The 20,716-nt window shown below is 45.5% G+C and overlaps 1 protein-coding gene across 3 annotated transcripts in view; it reads left to right on the top strand.

Annotated features, from left to right (window-relative positions):
• The window catches only part of ARHGEF2 (Rho/Rac guanine nucleotide exchange factor 2), a 52,015-nt gene that overhangs the window by 2,478 nt on the left and 28,821 nt on the right, over positions 1-20,716 (top strand). Inside the window, exons 1-7 of one of the 3 annotated variants that reach the window (XM_088835864.1) lie at positions 679-885; positions 8,436-8,734; positions 10,095-10,212; positions 16,768-16,806; positions 18,323-18,440; positions 19,031-19,070; positions 20,223-20,316. In XM_088835864.1, coding sequence (XP_088691990.1) covers positions 8,457-8,734; positions 10,095-10,212; positions 16,768-16,806; positions 18,323-18,440; positions 19,031-19,070; positions 20,223-20,316 — 687 coding nt within the window. In that variant the 5' untranslated portion in view covers positions 679-885; positions 8,436-8,456. Of the gene's footprint in view, positions 1-678; positions 886-8,435; positions 8,735-9,396; positions 9,528-10,094; positions 10,213-16,767; positions 16,807-18,322; positions 18,441-19,030; positions 19,071-20,222; positions 20,317-20,716 lie in introns of those variants that run through there. The other 2 variants (XM_055401583.2, XM_055401587.2) reach the window with 2 other exon arrangements.

Here is a 20,716-nt window from a genome sequence, read left to right as displayed (position 1 = left end):
GCCCCAGGCAAGCAGGGAAGGTGAGTCAGCACCCCCAGAAGCGGTTATCAGGGAAGGGGGTGGAGAGCTGGTCAGATATCCTGTGCCTGGTATCCACAACACTCTGGGAGTGGAGCTGTGTGCGCCGCGCTGCCAGCTCACCCTGTTCCTGTTGGCCGAAGGAGGGCCGTCCTCAGAAGCAGCTGCCCTTGTCGGCGCTCCTCCCAGCACTTTCATCACAGAAAATACAGTCTGTCCTCCTCCCCCTACTGTAACCTGCGTCTTAAAGGGAACGACCAGCATTTGGAAACCAGATTAGAGAGAGAGCAAAGGACCTTGCCGACCCCAGTAGGACCTTGCTGTGAAGTGGGGTGCCAACCATGGGCCTTTCCCTGAGATGTCCTCTTTTTCCCCTCAGCTCTCCCCTGTCTCCACTGGCAGGTGGGTGAATGTTCCCTGGGATGTCATTCCCACATACTCTCCACTCAGGGTGACCCGAGCTTGGCTTCCTGGATCTGTTTCCACCTGTGACTGAATCCGGTGGCTGCCTTTTGGGGAATGTCAAGGACAGGAGAACCCAGGAATCCTCCGGACCAGTGTTGGCACCGAAGGGGTTAAAGGCTGGGGCACAGCACTGTCTAGGGTGTTTGAAGTAGGGCGGGGAAGGGAAGGGCTAGAGCTGTTGGAGAGGCAGCTGGACTGGACTGGAATGAGTCCCCCCTGTCTCCTAAGCAAACTTCTGGACCATGAGCAATTCCCTTAAAAGGACCAAGAGAGAGGCACCCCCATTAAGGTGCTGGACTGGATTCTTAGAGGGGCTACCTGAAGCGGGACTTCCTCCCATATTGAAGTCACCAACCGAGGGCAAGAACGGGTCTCCCATCTTTGGGATATCTCCCGAGTCTGGTGAGTTTCCCTCTTCCCTTTCCCTGAGTCCGTCCTTCCTGAGTGGCCATTCCCCAGAAGCAGAGAGCTTCAGGAACCCCTCAGCACCCCCAGAAGTGGCGGAACAGTTCTCCACCAGTCTCCTGTGTTCAGTTCCCCTTTCTAACTAAGGTGCATTCTGTTTGTGTCTGTGCGAGTGTGCACAGGTGCACAAATAGAGAATCACCACAATGGCCAACAGGGAACTAGCACTACTTGTGCAGCCAGTGATGCAAAGCTTGTTTATGCGTCTTCATCCTCACAATCCTTATGAGGTTGGCATATCACAATCCCTATATTAAACGTGAGGTTTATCCTTCTGTCCATGGGATTTTCCAGGCAAGAATACTGGGGTGGGTTGCCATTTCCTTCCCCTGGGGATCTTCCCAACACCGGGATCAAAGCTGGGTCTCTTGCGTTGGCAAGAGGATTCTTTACCACTGAGCCACCAGGGAAGCCCAGTTAAACAGCTAACCCTTGCCAATTAAGAGAGATTCAAACTCAAGTTCACCTGGCAGCAAAGTCCATTATGATGTCTTCTAGTCTCTTTTTCTTACTCAAGAGATATGGTCAAAAAGGATGGCTAGAATTTTAAGATCTCAAGTCCTAATTCACCCAGGGTCCCCTTTCTCTAAGGCCTGACAGTACTCCCTTCATCTGTCTGAGTTAATTGTAAGATTTAAAGGGTCACCAAGTCATATCTGAGGCTCAGAGGCTTCCAGATTACAGATTACTCCATCCATTCAGATTAGGGGCTTCCTACTTCACCCACTACCTTTAGGTGTTCCCTGGGATCTAATGGGTTAATTCCTTGGGACTCTATGGTCAAAGTCTTCTCAGGTGTGTCCCTCTGAACCTGAGCCCTTCTCTTGCCCCACCCTTCTGGCACTGCACCCAGGATGCAGGCCAAGAGACTGACAGGAGGTGGAAAGGGACTGATTCGTTATGCTCCTTTTATTCCCTAGCACCCACACATCATGGGCTAGCCTGGGTCCCAGCAAACCTCTGGTAGAGAAAGCACATAAGCCTAGCAGAAAGAAAGGACAGGCTCCCTAGATTCAGTTTGCATATCTATTTAAAGAAAGAAAGAAGATGGTTACACTTGGAAGCTCAAAGCAGCAAAAGTCCTGTTTGCTTTGTGAGCCTAACATATCAAAGAGGCGGGGGTGATTTGGAATGGGTGTTTCAGATGCTTGATGGCTGACCTTTATGGAGATGTGGTGGGACTTCCTTGATGGTCCAGTGCTTAAGACTTTGGGCTTCTACTGCAGGAAGCATGGGTTCAATCCCTAGTCGGGGAATTAAGATTCTGCATTTTGAACTGTGGTGTTGGAAAAGACTCTTGAGAGTCCCTTGGACTGCAAGGAGATCAAACCAGTCAATCCTAAAGGAAATCAGCCCTGAATGTTCATTGGAAGGACTGATGCTGAAGCTGAAGCTCCGATACTTTGGCCACCTGATGCGGAGAACTGATTCACTGGAAAAGACCCTGATGCTGGGAAAAATTGAAGGCAGGAGGAGAAGGGGATGACAGAGGATGAGAGGGCTGGATGGCATCACCAACTCAATGGACATGAATTTGAGCAAGGTCCAGGAGACAGTGAAGGACAAGGAAGCCTGGCGTGCAACTCTCTGCTGGGTCACGACTTAGTGACTGAACAATATATTCAGCACATATTTCTTTAGCACCTATCAGTGTCTGACAGGACCCAGAAAGGTCTATGTGCAAACACAATGGCGGGTGCCATAGTCACACACGACTACTAGAAAAATCATAGCTTTGACTATACGGACCTTTGTTTGCAAAGTGGTATCTTTGCTTTTTAGTATGCTAAGTTTGTCATAGCTTTCCTTCCAAGGACAAGCATCTTAATTAAAAATTACAAAATTTAATTATAAAATTAACAGTGCCATAAGGCACTGTTGTTTAGTCACTAAGTCGTGTTCAACTCTTTTGCAACCCTGTGGAGTGTAACCTACCAGGCTCCTCTGTCCATGGGATTTTCTAGGCAAGAATGCTGGAGTAAGTTGCCATTTCCTTCTCCAGGGGATCTTCCCAACCCAAGGATCTAACCTGAATCTCTTGTACTGGCAGGTGGATTCTTTACCACTGAGCCACCTGAAAAGCCCTCACTTACACAATGTTGAGCACATAGCAAAATCTCGTATGTCTCACACTGAGAAACAGAGCAATGGTGAAGCCAAGTCAGGGTGAGGTGAGGAGGTTTTAGAGACGTGGGTGCTATATGACCCGCTGTAGAATGGGGTGTTCGGGGAGCAGGGAGATGTGGAAAGGAACTGTGGTTACTGAAGTCTTTTTTTTTTTTTTTAACTGAAGCCTTCTTTACCTGAAACACTGCTGAGGTCTTTTATGTGGGATACTGTTGGATTAATGATTTACTTTCTATGAGAGAAGAAGCAGGTATATTGCATTTTGAACCTTCAAAGGGTTTTCTATGACCCTGTCCCCCAGGGCTAGGCGACCTGGAGGAGAAGCCCGCAGATCATGCCATCTGGCCTCTCCCTTCCTCCCCATTCTTTAGTTTTCTCAGGTCTTCCCCGTTATTGCCCCCTTGGGGAGATTTAGGACCCCAGAGCCAGACCCAGGAAGCCACCCAGACTGTGAAGGGGCCCGACAGCACTGCCCACCATCCCACATGCCCAGCTGTGTGGTTGCCCTCAGCAACCTACCTACCCTCAGTGTTTGCTGGCAGCAAAGAGAAGCAGGACCCTCCCTGCCCCCCACCCATCACCTCATTCAGATATCTAAGATCCAGAGGAAGTAGAGAGGACAAATTTAACTAATTTCTTCTGGAAGCTGCTTTCTCTCTTTGGCTGGTGTGGAGGGGGCAGAAATGAGGATGAGAATGGGAGAGAATCACAATAGTGCTGGATTTCTTTTTCGTTTCTTTCTTTTGGCCGAGCAGTTTGTGGGATGGGCTCTTAGTTCCGAACCACTGGACAGCCAGAGAGTTCCCCAGACTTCTTTCACTTGCGCTCACTGGGAGCTTGCTTCTGGTTTCAGAGGAGAGCTCAGGTTCTGCAGTGCGTCGGCTCTGCTGTGAAAGCTCAGCTCTGCCTCCTACAGCCCTGTGACCCTGAGCGAGTTACTTTCCCTCCCTGTGCTGCCTGTTTCTTCTGATGTAAAACGGGAGTTGCTGCTAAGCTGCTAAGTCACTTCAGTCGTGTCCGACTCTGTGCGGCTCCATAGACAGCAGCCCACCAGGCTCCCCTGTCCCTGGGATTCTCCAGGCAAGAACACTGGAGTGGGTTGCCATTTCCTTCTCCAATGCATGAAAGTGAAAAGTGAAAGTGAAGTCGCTCAGTCGTGTCCAACTCTTGGCGACCCCATGGACTGCAGCCTACCAGGCTCCTCCGTCCATGGGATTTTCCAGGCAAGAGTACTGGAGTGGGGTGCCATCGCCTTCTCCAAACGGGAGTAATAATAACTATTTCAAGAAATGGTTGTGAGGGTCCCACAAGATGATGTAGGCGCTGATTGTGGGTTAAGCCTCTGCCCCTGTAGGCTCAGATGCTATTTAGGAAATGGATGAGCTGGGGTCTTTGATGTCCCTCTTCCCTAAGCTGGTTGGAGACGCCTGGCTGGTGAGCAGTAAGCCTTACTGTCTCTCTTTAATCTCTCTTTCTCTCCTTCCTGAGATTATGAGGCCCAGCTTCTCTAAATCAAGAGTCTGCAAACTTTTTCTGTAGAGACCCAGATAATAAATATTTTCGGCTTTACAGGCCATATGGTCTCTGTTGCAACTACCAACTTTGCTGTCGTAATGCAAAAACAGCCATATACCGTATGTAAATGAATGAACATGGCTGTGTTCCAAGAAAACCCTTTATTTATGAGCACTGAAGTTTAAATTTCATATAATTTTTATGTGTCACAAAGTAGTATTCTTCTTTTGGTTTTTTTTTCCCCAAGCATATAAAAAAGAAAATAGTACAGATTTGACCACAGGCCATAGTTTGCCAACCTCTGCTGTAAATTACCAGAGTCTATTGCCCCTCCCTTCTCTTTGAAGAGTACAAGTTCATCAAGGTCCATCTTGCTGTGGTTGTTTGCGTTCTTTTATATCAGAAGTACTTTATGATAATTAGTCCCCATCACAGTTGTTTTAGTGTCAGCCTGTGGGTTATTTATTCACTCTCTTTTTAAGAGATAACAGTGAGGTAACCATCATATAGTGCTTCTGTCTTGGGCCTTCCTCTCTCCAGATCTCCATTTCTCAATGCTCTGCCTTCTCTCTGCCTCTAAATAACAGCAACAACAACAATAGTAGCATTTACTAAGTACCTAATATGTGCCAAGCACAGTATTAGTTGTATTTACCTACATTATCATCAAGTCGTTCAATATCCTTGAAAGGTAGTATTATCATTCCCATTTTACAAATGATTCCAGAGCTCAAAAACATGAAATAACCAATGTCATGTGGTTATTTATTGAGTTGCCTAAGGTCACATGGTTTATGAAGGTGGCAGAGCTAGCAAATCTGCCGAAATTCAAAGCCACTGTAGCATCCTGAAGAAATTACGGTCTCAGAGTTCTGGATAAGAGAAACCTCCCTCTATTAAAATAATCCATGCGCCCATCTCAGCACACAGTAGAATGTCTAACGAGTCAATGGCAACTGGGGAAATGATGGAGATTACACACAGAGGAGAGATGAGGAGAGATGGTCTGCGTTGGTGGGAAAAGCACCCGATCCAGAGGCAGGAAGAAAAGTAAAGTGACTGAGAGACCCTTCTGGCTTTCCTCCCCTGTCCCCATCCCCAGCATCTGATCCCAGACCTATTTCAGAATCTCCTATCTCTGCTCAGCGGAAGCAGTGATGTGACATGATGTGATCTCATTCAGGAGCTAAATAAAGCCATTGTGTGAGCCCCAGCCCTGGCCGCTCCCTTGTACCGTTTCCTGAGCTCAGGAACCCAGGGATAGATGGGAGGGGGCTGGGAGAGAACTGATGTAAGTAAGGAGCAGCAAGGAAGGGAACCACGGAAAGCAGCGCGGAATATCTCTGGGAGGGGGATGAGGCAGCCTTGCTAAACCTCATCTCTCTGAAGGAGAGAATGAAAATAATAGACATTATAGCACGAAGGAGTGGAATTTAGAAAACAGAAAAAACTTTCCGAAGAATGGAATGAAGATATGAGGGAGAAGGAGTCCAGTGGATTCCATTTTCACAGAGAGCAGAGACCATGAATGACATGACAGAAGAGGCTACAAAGAGGGTAGCTCTTTGAGAAGAGGTCAGATTCAAGGTGCTCTCAGTTGGAGGAAGAAGGGTGAGATCCCAGGACATGAAGATCTCAGGATTAAAAATGTCTGTCCACCAGGCCAAGGCAGCAAGGTACCACCTCCAACAGGAAGCATCTCCAGGGATGGAGGGAAAGGAAAGGTCTTCCATTCACTGCTGTTCATTCATCTAGTCAAATCCAGCCCCGCAAGGAAAATCCAGCCAAGAAGAGCAGCTAGAAGCTGGGTACAAGGGGTGTAGGTCTAACAGCTTTTTCTCTTTTGTGAGGTCATTGAATGCCAGGTCCAAGGTCCTCATGGTGCCCCCTCAGTGCCCATTTCTGTCCTATTCCCAGCCCCGTTGCTCTTTTTCTAATGAGCACTCCGAGTTCCTACTCTTTCCTCCCTCCCAGCTTCCCTCAATACTTCTTTGCTGTTCCTTCCGCCCCTTGCCCCAGATCTCAGCTTTGAGACCCCTGGTTGGCAGGGATCATGCTGTGGCCCTCAGGCTCCGTCCTGCTCCCTGCAGAACTGCCCATCCCATTTATTTTATTTTTAGAAAATATCTGTTTATTTGGCTGTGTCGAGTCTTAGGATCTTTGTTCTAAGGTGGGATGTGGGATGTTTCGTTGTGGCACACGGACTCTCTAGCTGTGGCACGTGGGCTTAGTTGCCCTGTAGCATGTGGGATCCCAGTTCCCTGACCAGGGATCGAACCCACGTCCCCAGCCTTGCAAGGTGGATTCTTAATCACGGGACCACTAGGGAAGTTCCCGGGCCATCCTATTTACAGACGGCACATCACATGACATGAGGCCCAAGTCTGTGGACTCAGAGAGAGGATATGTCCCTGTGGCTGGACGCAAGGTCCCCTCTATGTGGCTTCCCGATGTGCTGAGACGCCAGGCCTGGGCTGGTCTCCTCGGCCTCTCCTTTTCTATTCTTAGACCCACCCGGCAGGGCAGCAGAATCCATCTGCAGAGGCCTGGGTACTTGTGTCCTCCCTTCCCCGTGTAGACAGGCGTGCAGTGGGGCACAGGCACCATCTCAGTGGTCCTGGGTGCAGCGCAGCAGGTTGCAGTGACAGAGGGAGAAGTAGTTGGAAGGAAGGACCTTCCAACAACCTGGACTTTAGGTGTGTGTGTGTGTCGGGGCGGGCAATAAAATAACCTGCGGAAGGCTTGACGCCCTCACAGGAAGCCTGGAAGGAGGGCGAGTTCTGGCTCATTGCTTCCTGGTCCTCCTGGGTCCTCCCAGCATCTCAGTTGCTTCTCTCCTGGGAGAAGAGGAGCCTGGGAGATTCATTCTAGCAGAAGTTCTAGAGACGGGGCCTGGGAGGGAGTGCAGAGGTAGAGGAGGTTGATGTGAGCTGCCTTCCCACCCCTCCGCCACCTTGATACTCTGGCATTTGGTACTTGTTTCTGGAGCGGGGCTTATCATTTTCAACTTTAAGAGCTCCTGAGGGTTCTTAACTCTGAGATACACTGAGGCAAGCCCTGACAGCCTCCGGGAGTGTTGGGCTGTGAGAACAATGCCTACCTGGGAGAGAGAGTGAAGGAATTTCAACACGGCTAATCTGGGGGCCCTTTGCTCTGCTCCGTGGGGAGAGGTCAGGATAGCTGTCTTACTACCCAGATGGCCAGAGTCTTAGAAGGAAGAAGTCATGATACTGCCCCACTCACGCGCCTTTTCTCCCTGCGGTTTTGTTTGCCTAGACTCCTCCCGCTCCAACGCGGCCAAATCCTAACCACGCCACCCTTCCAGGCCCATCTCAAAGGCTCTTTACTTCCTTCTGTTTCCTTTTCCCGAGTCCTCCAACTGGCTATATGCACTCAGCACAAAGCCTTCGTTTTTGAAACTTTTCTTGTGACATTTGGCAAACTCTGGCCAGTTGTTTGTGATCTGTGCTTTTGCCTACGTGCACACACACACACATGCCCGCTCGCGCTCACCAGAATGAATGCCTCGAGGGTAAGAACAATATCTGCTTCTCTTTGCCCGGCATGGTTTCCTGTCAGATAGGTGCTCAGCAAATGGAATGATAGTGAGTGAGTGAGGAGGTCATTATGTGCTGGACAGAGCACTAGACTCGGAGTCAGAAAACCCAAGTTCCTGGTTTGACTCTGCAGCTCATTCCTTGTGTGATCCAACCACCCTCCAGTTCTGTGCCTTGGGGAAGGGAGGAGTGGGTGACTGGATGCTCTAGGCCTGGCTGACACTTTCCTAGTTCCCAGGTTCCGGAGTTCTAGAACTCTGCTCACCGTTCTCTGTCTTCTTGGTTCAGACTGGCCTGTGTGCGCCTCCCATGAACAGAGAAGTCCCAGAGGTGTTCCTCACAGGTGGAGACCTGGTGCCCCGAGGCCACACTCGCCGCTGCCTCTCTGCGGTCGAGTCCAGAGCACAGCTGGAGGAACAGGAGGAGGAAGAGGAGAATGAGAAGGAGGGGCAAAAAAAGGAGGGCGAAGCCTTCCATGCTGTACCCCTCCGAAGGTCGGGCGCTTTTCGTGCCCACAGCCACGACTACGACCCCTTCAAAAGGCATAGCTGGGGGCCGGGCAGGGAGTTCCAGGATCCACTGAGCAGGTAAAACACCAGGGGACCTCCTGTCTCTCCTCTCAAGTCCTAGACCCAGAAGAAAGTGGTTGGGAAGGAATGACAGGAGTTGAAGAGGCCTGGGCCCCCAGCCTCTTGCCTGGAGAGTCTGAACCCAGGCCTGTGGCGGGCCTTTGGGGAGAACGGACCCTGCTTTTCAACACGTGGCTCTCCCTTGTGTCCTGGCTCCTTCCTTCTACTAGTCTCCAGGGCAGTGGTTGAGACTGGAGAGGGGGAGGTGTGGAGGGGAGGGGAGTAGCAGTACACTCGGGTCTTACTGCCTCCTCCTTCCACTTGGGTTTCGTAGCAAATACAGCAGAGTCAGAGCTGGAAGGGACTTAGGGATCATATGGCCCAATCGCCTCATTTTACACATGAGGAAACAGGCCCAGAGAGCTTTGGGAGTTTTCTTGAGAGACATGCTCCGAGGGTTGGGGCATGGGACCTAGCCCTCTTTCCCAAATTGCTGCCTGCCTGATGGTGCGGGCTGAGGCAGGCCCATGATGTTTAAACATCGTAGTCCAGCCCTGCAGTGGGGGAAGAGCTCCTTTTGCTCAGGGTTCTATATATGCATGACAGACCGGAAGTGAGGGACCCAGCTCTTCCCCTCTCCTGGAAAAACCCTGACCACTTCCCCAAAGACAGAGAGGAAGCCAGAAAGAGAAGGTCCGGGGGTCAGCATGAAGGGTTCTGTGTGAGTGGTGCCTGTGAGGGCCTGCCAGCCTTGGAAGGGCCTGTCTCTCTGCTTTGGCAATGGACCCCTTGGACAAAATCTGTTAGCCTGGTGAGTAGACCAAACTTCTCGAGCTCCTGGGCAGGGCTGGCTGGGCGTGTGAGGGGAGAGGAGTCTTGCCCCTGAACTGGCTCGGGAGGGAACTTGGGTGAGAAGCCTGGTCTTCAGGACCCATGGCACCTTCCTAAGAGCAGCTCATCCAAGGCAGAGGTGCCTTTTGTGATGCCAGCTATATCTCAGGATCTTCCAGGTTCACGTTTCACCATCAGGCACTAATTCCATCCCTTGGCTTGAGAAGGAAGGGGGCCCTGGGCACACCATTTATCTGAGTAGGGGCTAAGGTTCACATCAGAACCCCCATCCCCTTTCCCTCCGCGCTGACCGCGGGCTGTCTTCTGGAGGGCAGTACTGGCCTTTGACCAGCAGGGGTCATCCTTGCCCGCAGCCAGTGCCACAGCTTTGCCTAAGCACAGCCCGAAAGGTCTGGCCTGCGCCTATGCCAACAGGAAGGGCTGGGCTGGGGGCAAGCAACAGGGACTGGGCTGAGGCAGTGTTTCTCCCTGGTGCCAGCCACCAGCCACTGGGTACGGAGGGCAGCGGTGGCAATGTGTGTTTCAGGAATAAACTGCAGGCATCGGGATGCACAGGCCCCGAGGAGCCCTCCTTACTGCGGAGCCAAGAGGAACTGGACCCCTTTCTGGAACTGCAGCACCAAGGTGGCCAACCCTCCTGCGTGGTATGGACAAACAAATCCCCATGGAAGCTCCCACCTTCCTCGCCCTCTCCTGCCCCTTTGCCTGTCCAGCCACCACTCTGTGCCTCTTCTGTTCTGCCAGCTGCTGAGGCTCTCTGTGCCCAGGGATCACTTTGACTTCATCTGACCAAATCTGAGTCTGGTGTCTATACCCCTCTGTCTGCTTCCCTGGGTCTGTATGCTCGGTCCCCCACTCTTGGTATCCTGCCTCTGTCTCTTTCTCTGAGACCCTCTGTTCCCTCCTTTCTGTGTCTCTGTGCTGATGTGGCCATCTCTGCCCCTCTCTCATTAAAAGGCCCCTGTTCTCCTAGTTATAACTACTTCTTTCTGTGGACCCCACATTTCTCAGATTTGGAGATGAACTTATTATTTGTAGGATGAAACTAGGCATCTGGTAACCCTGAAACACAACAGTTCTCTAAGATAATTACAGGACTATCAAGTAAGAAAGGATACAGAGATTGCTCAGGCTTCTGGCTTAAGGGAACATCACAGGGAAGATCTCAAACCAGGACCTAGGGACCACTGAGGTTACATGGAGGTTTTAGAGACACCTCTGGGTCTGCTAGCTAAGAGTCCCTGAGTATAGTCAGCCCTCGGTATGCACAGGTTCAGCATCCATGGATTCAACCAAGCATGGGTCAAAAATACTTGAAAAAAAAAATTTCAGAAAGTTCCAACAAAACTTGAATTTACCTCATGCTGGCAAATATTTACATAGTATTTACATTATGTTTGCAACTAATTTATGTGGCATTTACATTGCATGAGGTATTATAATTAATCTAGAGCTGATTTAAAGTATACGGGAGGATGTACATAGGTTATATGCAAATATTATGCCATTTTATGTAAAGGGCTTGAGCATCCTTGGATTTTGGTATCCATGGGATCCTGGAATCAGTCCCCCATGGATAATGAGGGACAGCTGTACACAGAAATGCCTCAACCCAGTGACTTAAGGTTGCCTCCTGTCCAGCACATACTCTAACTGGCCAGTGTACCCACCCGGCCTCATGGTCCAATTGCCTGTGGTTCAGGCGAGAGGCTGAGAAGAAGGGGCTGTTACAGTCTGTCAGGGAAGCAGCAGAACCTGTCTTATCCCAGGTCACACTTTTCTCCATCAGCATTTCTGCCTTTCTTCCCTCCAGCCCAGGTCGATGTGGTATAGTGGAAAGAACAGCATTTGGGAGTCACACTGACTCCTAGTTGAACAATGCATTTCATCTTTCTGAAAATCAGGCTACTAAAACCTGTCTTTTCAAGTTGTGATTGTTAGACTGGGGAAAAAAGTGTTGAAGTGCCCGATACTGCGGCTAATACGCAGGAGACTGGTTTTTCTCTTCTCCCCTCCGGGCCCTTCATACTTATTCCCCCTCTTCCACCTCTCTCTGGCTGGCTGCCCGCTTCCTCGTATTATGTGTCTCCTTCTTTTCTCCCCTCGCTAGTGTGTTTTCTTTCTTTTTTTCTTTCTCTTTTTATGCCTTCCTTCTCTCATTCCTCTCCTCTCTTCATCTAATCTTTAAGTACTTCCCTTAAATTTCTCCTTGTCTGTCTGTCTGTTTTCTGTTTGTTTATTTGTCTGTTTCTTCCTGCAGCAGCAAGTTGGTGTGTCCTCTGCAACGTCCATAGACTAAAAGTCTAAAATTCATTAAACTAGACTGGGACTTGCAGACTGACAGTCCATGAGCCAAGTCTAGCTCAAAATTTATTTTGTTTGGCCAGCACGGTGTTTACAGTTTCTAAAATTCAGATGTCCTTAGATGGGAGCTTTATCCTCCAGTTTGCCAGAGTTGCTAATATTCTGTATTGTATTTTTCCATTGTCTTAAATGTAATATTGAGAAATGAATGCCTGATCAATCAACCACCCATCTCAAGAACAAGAACATTACTAACACATTTATCTTTGCTTATGTCTGCCTCTTTTCTCTTATTCCCTTGCCTCCCCTCCAAGGGTAATCACTGTCTTGAATTTTCTTAATCATCTACTTTTTAAAAGTAGTTTAAAAAATAGTTTTAGCACAGAGTATTACCTAGTAATATATTATTTCTTTTTTGTTTCTAACTTTAAAAACAATGATGTTGTATTCTACAACATTTTCTGTAACTTGCATTTTCACTCAGCATTCCGTTTCTAATTATCCACGTGTTGCAAATGTAGTCTGTTATTTTCGTTCCAGTCTTGTGTTGATGGACATTTGTAAAATTTCCATTCTTTGCTATCATGAAGAGTGTCATTATGAACATCCTTTTTACCATCTTCTGGTGCTCATTTGCAAGAATTTCTCTGAGGTATACCTTGGAGTAGAATTATTGGGTCACAGAGTACACAATGTCCATTTTCATGAGATAATGACAAACTTTTTATTTCTATCAGCAATATATAAGTACTCCCATTGATTCACATGCTTTCCAACATTTGGAATCATCAGATTTCTTAATTTCGCCAATGTTCCTGCCTGGAGAATCCCAGGGACGGGGGAGCCTGGCCGGCTACCGCCTATGGGGTCGCACAGAGTCAGATACGACTGATGTGACTTAGCAGCAGCAGTGGTTATAAATCTCATTGTGGTTTTAATTTGAATAATCCTTATTACAAATGGGACTGGCATTTTTTTCTCTATACCTCGGTCATTTGTGTTTCCTCTTCTGTGAAGTTCCTTTTCCTTTCTTTTGTCCACTTTTCTATTGGATTCTTTGAAGGTTTTTTCTTTATTGTTTTGAATGTGTTCTTTATATATCCTGAAACTAATCCTTTGTTGTTATATGTGTTGAAATGATCTTTTCTCAAAGATTGAGAAAAATGGTTTGTCTTTTTCCTCTGTATAATGTCTTTAAAGAAACAGTTTCTTAATTTAAAAAGAACATATTTATTGAAGTACAACTTACATATAAAACATGTGTTAAAAACTTAAGATTTTGGTTGGCATTGCATTAAATCTAAAAATTATTTTAGGAAAAGTGGACATCTTTACAATATTGCTTCTTCCTACCCATGAAAACAATATACTTCTCCATTCAATGTATTTCAATAAAGTTTTATCATATTTTTTCCATACTGTTTATAGATATATATTAGATGTTTTCTTAGGTATATTATACTTTCTTATCAAGATTTAAATTTTTATTGAATTACAGTTGATTTACAATGTTTCAGGTATTTAGCAAAGTGATTCAGTTGTACATGTATAGATAGATATGTATTCTTTTTCAGATCTATTTACATTATAAGTTATTGTCAAGATTTTAATTTTAGCCATTCTGGTGGGTGTTTTTTTTTTTTTTCTGGTGTTTTAAATTGTGTCATTCTGGTTTTACTTTTCATGTCCCTGTTGAAAAATTTTATCGGGCACCTTTTCATATTCTCATTGGCCATCCAAATATATTGTTTTGTGAAATGTCTGTTCTAGTCTTTTGCTCAATTTTTAAAACAGCTTGTCTTTCTCTTATAGATTTGTGAGAGTTCTTTATGTATTCTGGATTTGAGTCCTTTGCCAGATATGTGTATTGTGAATATCTTCTCACAGTATTTGACTTGCATTTTTATTTTAATACTGTGTTTTAATAAGCATGAGTTTTTAATTTAGATGAAGTCTAACTTACCAGTTTTTTTAATGCTTAGTGCTTTTGGTCATGTTTAAGAAATCTTGTCTACCCCAAGAATGTGAAGATTTTTCTCTAATGTTTTCTTCTAGAAGCTTTATAGTTTTAGTTTTCATGTTTAGGTCTGTGACTTATCTAGGTTCTTGTTTATAGGAGAAATCAAAGTTTTGGGGTTTTTTCCCCATAAAAATATACATTTTCTTCATTAAAAAAACTTACTTTCTTACTTGAATTGCTGTGGTGTCTTTGTTGAAAATCAAGTGAGTGTATTTGTGTGAGTCTGTTTGTGGGGCCTATTCTCTGTTGCATCGACCTGTCTATTTTTATGCCAGTTATCTTAATTAATGTAGCTTTATTATGAAAGTGAAAATGTTAGTCACTCAGTCATATCCAACTCTTTGTGACCCCACACCCACAGACTGTAGCCTGCCAGACCCCTCTGTCCATGGAATTTCCCAGGCAAGAATACTGAAATGGGCAGCCATTCTTTTCTCCATCAGTTCAGTTCAGTTCAGTCGCTCAGTCGTGTCCGACTCTGTGACCCCATGAATCACAGCACGCCAGGCCTCCCTGTCCATGACCATAGATGAGTTTTTTTCTTACAAGTTTTATTTATTTATCTATTTTTTGGCTAATGTAGCTTTTACTGTAAAATCTTAAAAATGTAGTAATTTAAGTTCTCTAACTTTCTTAGTTTTCTTTAAAATTATCTTGGCTATTCTAAGTCCTCTATGTCTCTATGAATTTTGGAATCAGCTAAAATTCTTGCTGAATTTTTATTGAGATTATTTGAATTTAAAGATTAATTTAAGAAAAACTGACTTCTTTCTAATATTGAGTCTTCTTATCCATAAAAAATGATATCTATTTAGTTAGGCTTTCTAAAAAATATGTCTTTTAACAAAGTATTAGTTTTCTTCATATAGGTCTTGTCAATCTTTATTAGATTAATTTCTATGTGCCTTATAGATTTTGTTGCTATTATAAATGCTTTCTTATATAAAGAAATTGTGTTAATTACATTTTACAATTATTTTTGGTTTATAGAAATGTAGTTGAATTATACTTATCTTGGTAAACTCTTTTTTTCAGTTATAACAATTTGTGGATTTTCTTTTTGGCTTTTCTAAGTAGACAATTATGTCATCTTTAAATGAACTTTGTTTTCTTCTTTTCCAATAATTTCTTTCATTTCTTTTTCTTGCCCTACTGTGCTTGGCTAGGGGTCTATTGTAATGCTAAACAGTAATGGGGATAACGGCTATCCTTGTCTTGTTACTGATTTTAGAGGGAGTACATTTCATGTTTTACCATTAAAATTGATTTTTGGCTGTAAGGTTTTAAAAGATACTCTATCAAGTTAAGGGGTTTCCCTGGTGGCTCAGATGTTAAAGAATCTGCCCACAACGCAGGAGACATGGGTTTGATCCCTGGATTGGGAAGATCCTCTGGAGAAGGGAACGGCCACCCACTCCGATACTCTGGCCTGTAGAATTCCATGGACTGTATAGTCTACGCGGTTGCAAAAGAGTCGGACACAACTGAGCTGAGCGACTTTCACTTCACTTCCTCAAGTTAAGGAAGATTCCTTCTATTGGTAACTGCCAGGTCTTTGTTTTTACAGTGAGTGAATGTTGGATTTTATCCTATGATTTTTTTTTTTTTTTGGCTTTTACTGAGTTGGTAATGTTTTTTTCTCCTTTAATATGTCATTGAGGTAAATTACATTTAAAGATTTTCCTCATCTTAAACCACCCTCATATTTTTAGGATAATTCCAACTCTTTGGTGATGGATTTTCTTTCTTATGCACTGCTGGAATTCATTTGCAGCGTCAATTACCTATTTCTGCATAATAGATCAACCCCAAACTTAATGACTTAAAACAACCACCTTTTTTTCCCCCTCAGAGTGCTGCTGCTGCTGCTAAGTCACTTCAGTCGTGTCCGACTCTGTGCGACCCCATAGTCGGCAGCCCACCAGGCTCCCCTGTCGCTGGGATTCTCCAGGCAAGAACCCTGGAGTGGGTTGCCATTTCCCTCTCCAATGTGTGAAAGTGAAAAGTGAAAGTGAAGTCGCTCAGTTGTGTCTGACCCTTAGCGACCCCACAGACTGCAGCCTACCAGGCTCCTCCATCCATGGGATTTTCTAGGCAAGAGTGCTACGGATGGTTAATTTGGACTGAGCTCAGCTGGTGTTCTTCTGCCAGTTCTACCTGGCCTCACTTATGTGGCCACAGTTCTCTGGTGGCTGAAAAGGACTGACGGTCAAGGATGGTGATACTCATGCCTGTGGGTTGTTAGGTTGCCTGTTGTGATACTTTGGTTCTCATCCATATGGCTTCTTCATCACATGGAAATATCATTCTAAGTGGGCAAGAGAGGAAGCTTTAAGGTTTCTTGAGGTGTAGTCTCAAAAATCACATCATGCTACTTCTGTCACATTCTATTCATCTTAGTAAGTCACAGGCCCGCCTAGATACAAAGAGTGAAGAAATAGATTCCTTCTTAATGGTAGAAGCTGTAAATAATTTGTGAAGGAAATGGCAACCCACTCCAGTGTTCTTGCCTAAAGAATCCCAGGGACAGGGGAGCCTGGTGGGCTGCCGACTATGGGGTTGCACAGAGTCGGACACGACTGACGTGACTTAGCAGCATTAAGGCTATTTAAAATCTATTACAGTTTGCTAATATTTTGTTTGGAATTTTTGTACTTTGCATAAGAGAGATTGGCCCATAATTTTCCTTTGCCGTGTCGTCTATGTGTAGCTTAAGAATCAAGGAAAGGGTTTGAAAGTTTTTGTTTTCTATTCTTTGGAAGAGTTTGGATCAGTGACCTATTGCTTGAAAGATCTATTCCTTGACTATAAACTGTTTTGGCCTTGTGTGTTTTGTTTATGGAAAGATTAACTACTGATTCCATTTCTTTAATAGGACCATTCAGACTTTCTATTTCTTCTAGATTCAGTTTTGGTAAGTCATATATATATATATATATTTTTAAATAATTTATCTATTTTGTTTCCATTTTCAAAATGACTGGCATTAAGTTATAGATAGCATTATATTTCCAGTCACCTTTTGCTCTTTCTATAGTTAGATCCACTTTTTCATTCTACTTTTATTTGCACATCACTTTTATCAAAGTTTTGTCTATTTTATTGGCCTGTCTCTTGGCATTATTGATCCTATTTTATGCTGTTACTACTTCATTGATTTCTGCTCTTATCTTTATGATACCCTTTTTTCTATTTTCTTTGGGTTTGTTTTGTTGTTCTTTCTTCTAACCTTTTAAGTTGCCATAGCTCATTAATTTTCAATTTTAAAAATTTCAATATAAGCATTTAAAAGTTATAAATTATCCTTGAGATACATTTTGACCATCTCCTACAAGTTTTGTTGAGTAGTATTTTCATTATTGTTGTTATAAAATATCTTTAAAGTTCCATAATGATTTCTTCTTTGATCACCAAGTTTATTTGGAAGGGTATTTTAAAATTTCTAAATATATGGATATTTTTTTAAAAATCGAAATATAACATACATACAGAAAAGTATATAAAACATATCTGTACAATGTAATGAATAATTAGGAAGCAAACACTCATGTAAGTACTCTAGGTTAAAAAAAATAGAGTCCCACCAAACCCAGAACCCCCATGGGTCCCTTCCCACGCACAGCCCTCTCCTGATAGAGAGGACTACTTTCTTGACTTTCAAGGTCAATTTTCCTTATAGATTTACCACATTTATGTGCATCTCTAACAATATCAATTAGTTTTACCTGTTTTAAACTTTATGTGAATGTAACTATTATGTATATACATTTTTTGTGTCTTCATTCTTTCACTTGGCATTCTTTGTGAGGTTCATCTGTATTGTTGGGTGAACTATAGTCTGTTTATTTTTATTGTTGTATATATAATGCATTTTTATATAAATATACCATACATTCTTTATCCAGTCTTTTGTGAAAAGGGACTTCTGGATTGTCTCCTATGATCTCTCTGATAGAGATTATCTAAAGTATGTTAAATTTTGCCTTATGGACTGATATATAGCCAGTTTTTGTAATGTTCCAAGTAGGGTTGAGGAAAAAAAATGGTTCGAAAGATTGGGTGTGCAGTTTATGAATATTTCTATTCCCTATTGTTTTAAAGCCAGACTGCCCCAGTTCTTTTTGTTTGTTTTGTTTTTTTTCACTATCTGCCTGACCTCTGTAGATTGAGTCTGTCACTTTGGAAACCGTTCAGGGTAAATCTTTTCTAGGATATTTTCTATATTAAGGCAGCCTGGATTTGAGTTGCAACAGTGATGACTGCTAAATAGCAGGAATAACTTCCTAACTATTTCAAGTGGAATGTTCCAGATATGGGGAGTAGGGAGGGGTAGGAGGCCTGAAGGGCCTTTTGCTGTGGGAAAGTGAAGAGCCTGGGGGGAAGATGGTTGAAGCCTGGTCTTTGCATGAAGATTCTTAACTTGATTCTAGGATCAGGGTTCCTGTCACCCACCAGCTGGCCCTTTGGACCACTCAGCCACTGGTATGCTTTCCAAGTCTGTATCCATGAGTGGCATCAATTGCTTCTTGGGCTGCTCAGACCCAGCTGGTGAGTAAAAGTGGGGAGCAAAGCAGTGGTGGCCCCTCCTTCTGCCAGTCTCACCCCAGTCCTCAGAGCCAGCTGTAAATTTTGGGTCCAGAGGTCCTGTGTTGTGTTCAACCACACACCCTTGGAAACTCCAAAATGCCTTTATGCAAATGAGAGATCTGAATTCAAGACTTTGTGGTACTCTGAGGTTCTCCTTCGAACACAGGACAGAAAGAGGCTCTCCAGGTTCCCCTTTCACCAGAGAAGGCAACAGTTACCTTCAACGTGCCTTGTCATCAAGATGAGGCATTGGGAGCTCAGAGTGAATCTTCTGTCCTTTCCATTCGCCGGAAACAGAACTGTGACATTGGCCCCCAGCCTTTTTCCACACAATCCCCCAGGGCTCTGTTACCCTGGCTTCTAAGTTCTTCAGCTCTGCTCTGCTCAGACGCCGCCCTCCTTCCCTGTTCCCCAGTGCCCGCCCTCAGGAATGGCGTCACAGGCACCTGCAGCTTGGGAACCTGATCCAGGTGGAGGGGGTGGGGGAGGCAGCTCTGAGCGCCTTTGTCTGGCTTTAGCTGGACACCTCACGACTCCTTTTGTGTTGGCAGGGAATTTGTCCCAGACTTCTGCTGCTGACCTCAGCCAAAGGTAAGTTTGGGGGATTCAGAGCCTCTCAAAGGCCTGGATGGGAGAGGCAATGGGACTGGGCCAGGAATTTTGTAGCCTCAAGGGTCTCTGCAACATTGCTCCCCTTAACGTTTTTTGATCAAAGACCTCCAAATATCCTTCTCCCTGAACTGCAAAGAGTTCCCCTTCTTCTCATTGGGCAGGGAAGACAAAGAAGGTTCCCGGTAGCTCCATGGGATGAGGAAGAAATTAGGGAAAGAAAAGGAGTATCTAGACCCCAGGGTGTCTGTTGAATAAGAGAGTGGAGGTTGATGGCTGTTGTCAGGGTCAGAAGATTGGCTGCTCTACTATCTTAGGGAGAGACTGTGACCAAGGACCAATGGGGAGTGGCCCTAAGAAGAGGTGGGCATGGGCAGTTGAACCCCTAGGGGAGAGAGCAGGGGCTGAAGGCATGTAGTTCAAGGATCGAGGTGGAGGCTGGGAGCTTTCAGTATCTATGTAAATAAGCATGCCAAATCAGCACCTGTTTGTTTGGCTCCTGCAGCCAAAGCCTGATTAGAGTGGGTCAGCCCTCTGAGACAGTGTGGGTGTGTGAGCTGGGAATGGGCCCTTTAAGATATCAAGCTCTGATTTGTGGTCCTGAAAATCTCTAGCTGACACATCCTCCTGGCTCTGGGTTTGGGATTAGCTCATGGGATGGGGCTGATGAAATCCCAGGAAATTCAGTCCTTATTGGCGGTAGGCCCAGAGGCCCTTTCCACACAGCAGAGAGGGTCGTACACAGGGCTCTTGTTTTGTGGGGGAAAAACGTCCTCTTGGAGAGCCCACCACACCCCATATCATTTCCGTTGGGAAGCGGTATGAAAGAGATTGGTCCTGGATTAGGGAGGAGGGGGGAGCCTGTATTTATCTGGGAGGAGCCTGGAGTTTCCCTCATATATAGAGGGGCCTGGGAAACTGCAGTGACCATAGCCAGAAAATCCCAGGAGGTCGGGGGGGAGCCTCTTCTTTTTAGTCCTCCTTCCCTTGTCCCCATCCTTCTCTCAGTCTTCCACCTGTATCTCCATTTCCTCTCCCCTGGTCATGGCACCTTCATCCACCATATCTCTGGGAGTATCTTGTTCTTTTCCAGCTCAAGCTCCATCTCGTCACCTGTTCTTTTTCTCTCTGCAGCTGTAGCCAACTGGAAGGGAGCTCAGGTACCTGGGCAGGCTCCTCCCTGCGACGGACACTCAGCTTCATCTTGGGCATGACCGGAAAGGCCAAGGTAGGAGTCAGGGGAGCGGGAAGCTGGGATCCACTGCCCTCCCCAGTTCCCTTCCTCTCCACCTCACCATCTGCCCCCCTCCCCAGCTTCCCCCAGTAGACAGAGACACAGGGCAGTGGTTCAAGTTTTAAGGAACACATTATGTCTCTCAGGCTCCCTCCCTATGTCCCAGTAAATCTCCTTTCCTCTGCTTTCCCCATGCCTCTAGCTTAGCAGCCAGCTGTAGACAGCTGGAAGAAAAGGGTCAGGAACCTCGGAAGCTAAGGAGTGCCCTAGCCCTCCTCTCTTTAGGCCCCACATAGCTAAGAGGTGGGCAGCAGAAATCTTAGCCATTGGACATAATGATGACAATAATTACAGCAATACTTTTTACTTCTTCAGAGAGTATTAGGGTTTGCAA

The sequence above is a fragment of the Moschus berezovskii genome, chromosome 4 (assembly GCF_049115385.1).
Source record: "Moschus berezovskii isolate FMDL1 chromosome 4, NW_MosBer_1.0, whole genome shotgun sequence".
Lineage (NCBI taxonomy): Eukaryota > Metazoa > Chordata > Mammalia > Artiodactyla > Moschidae > Moschus > Moschus berezovskii.
Note: the sequence above shows the minus strand (reverse complement) of the source record. Positions and strands in the feature narration are given on the sequence as shown.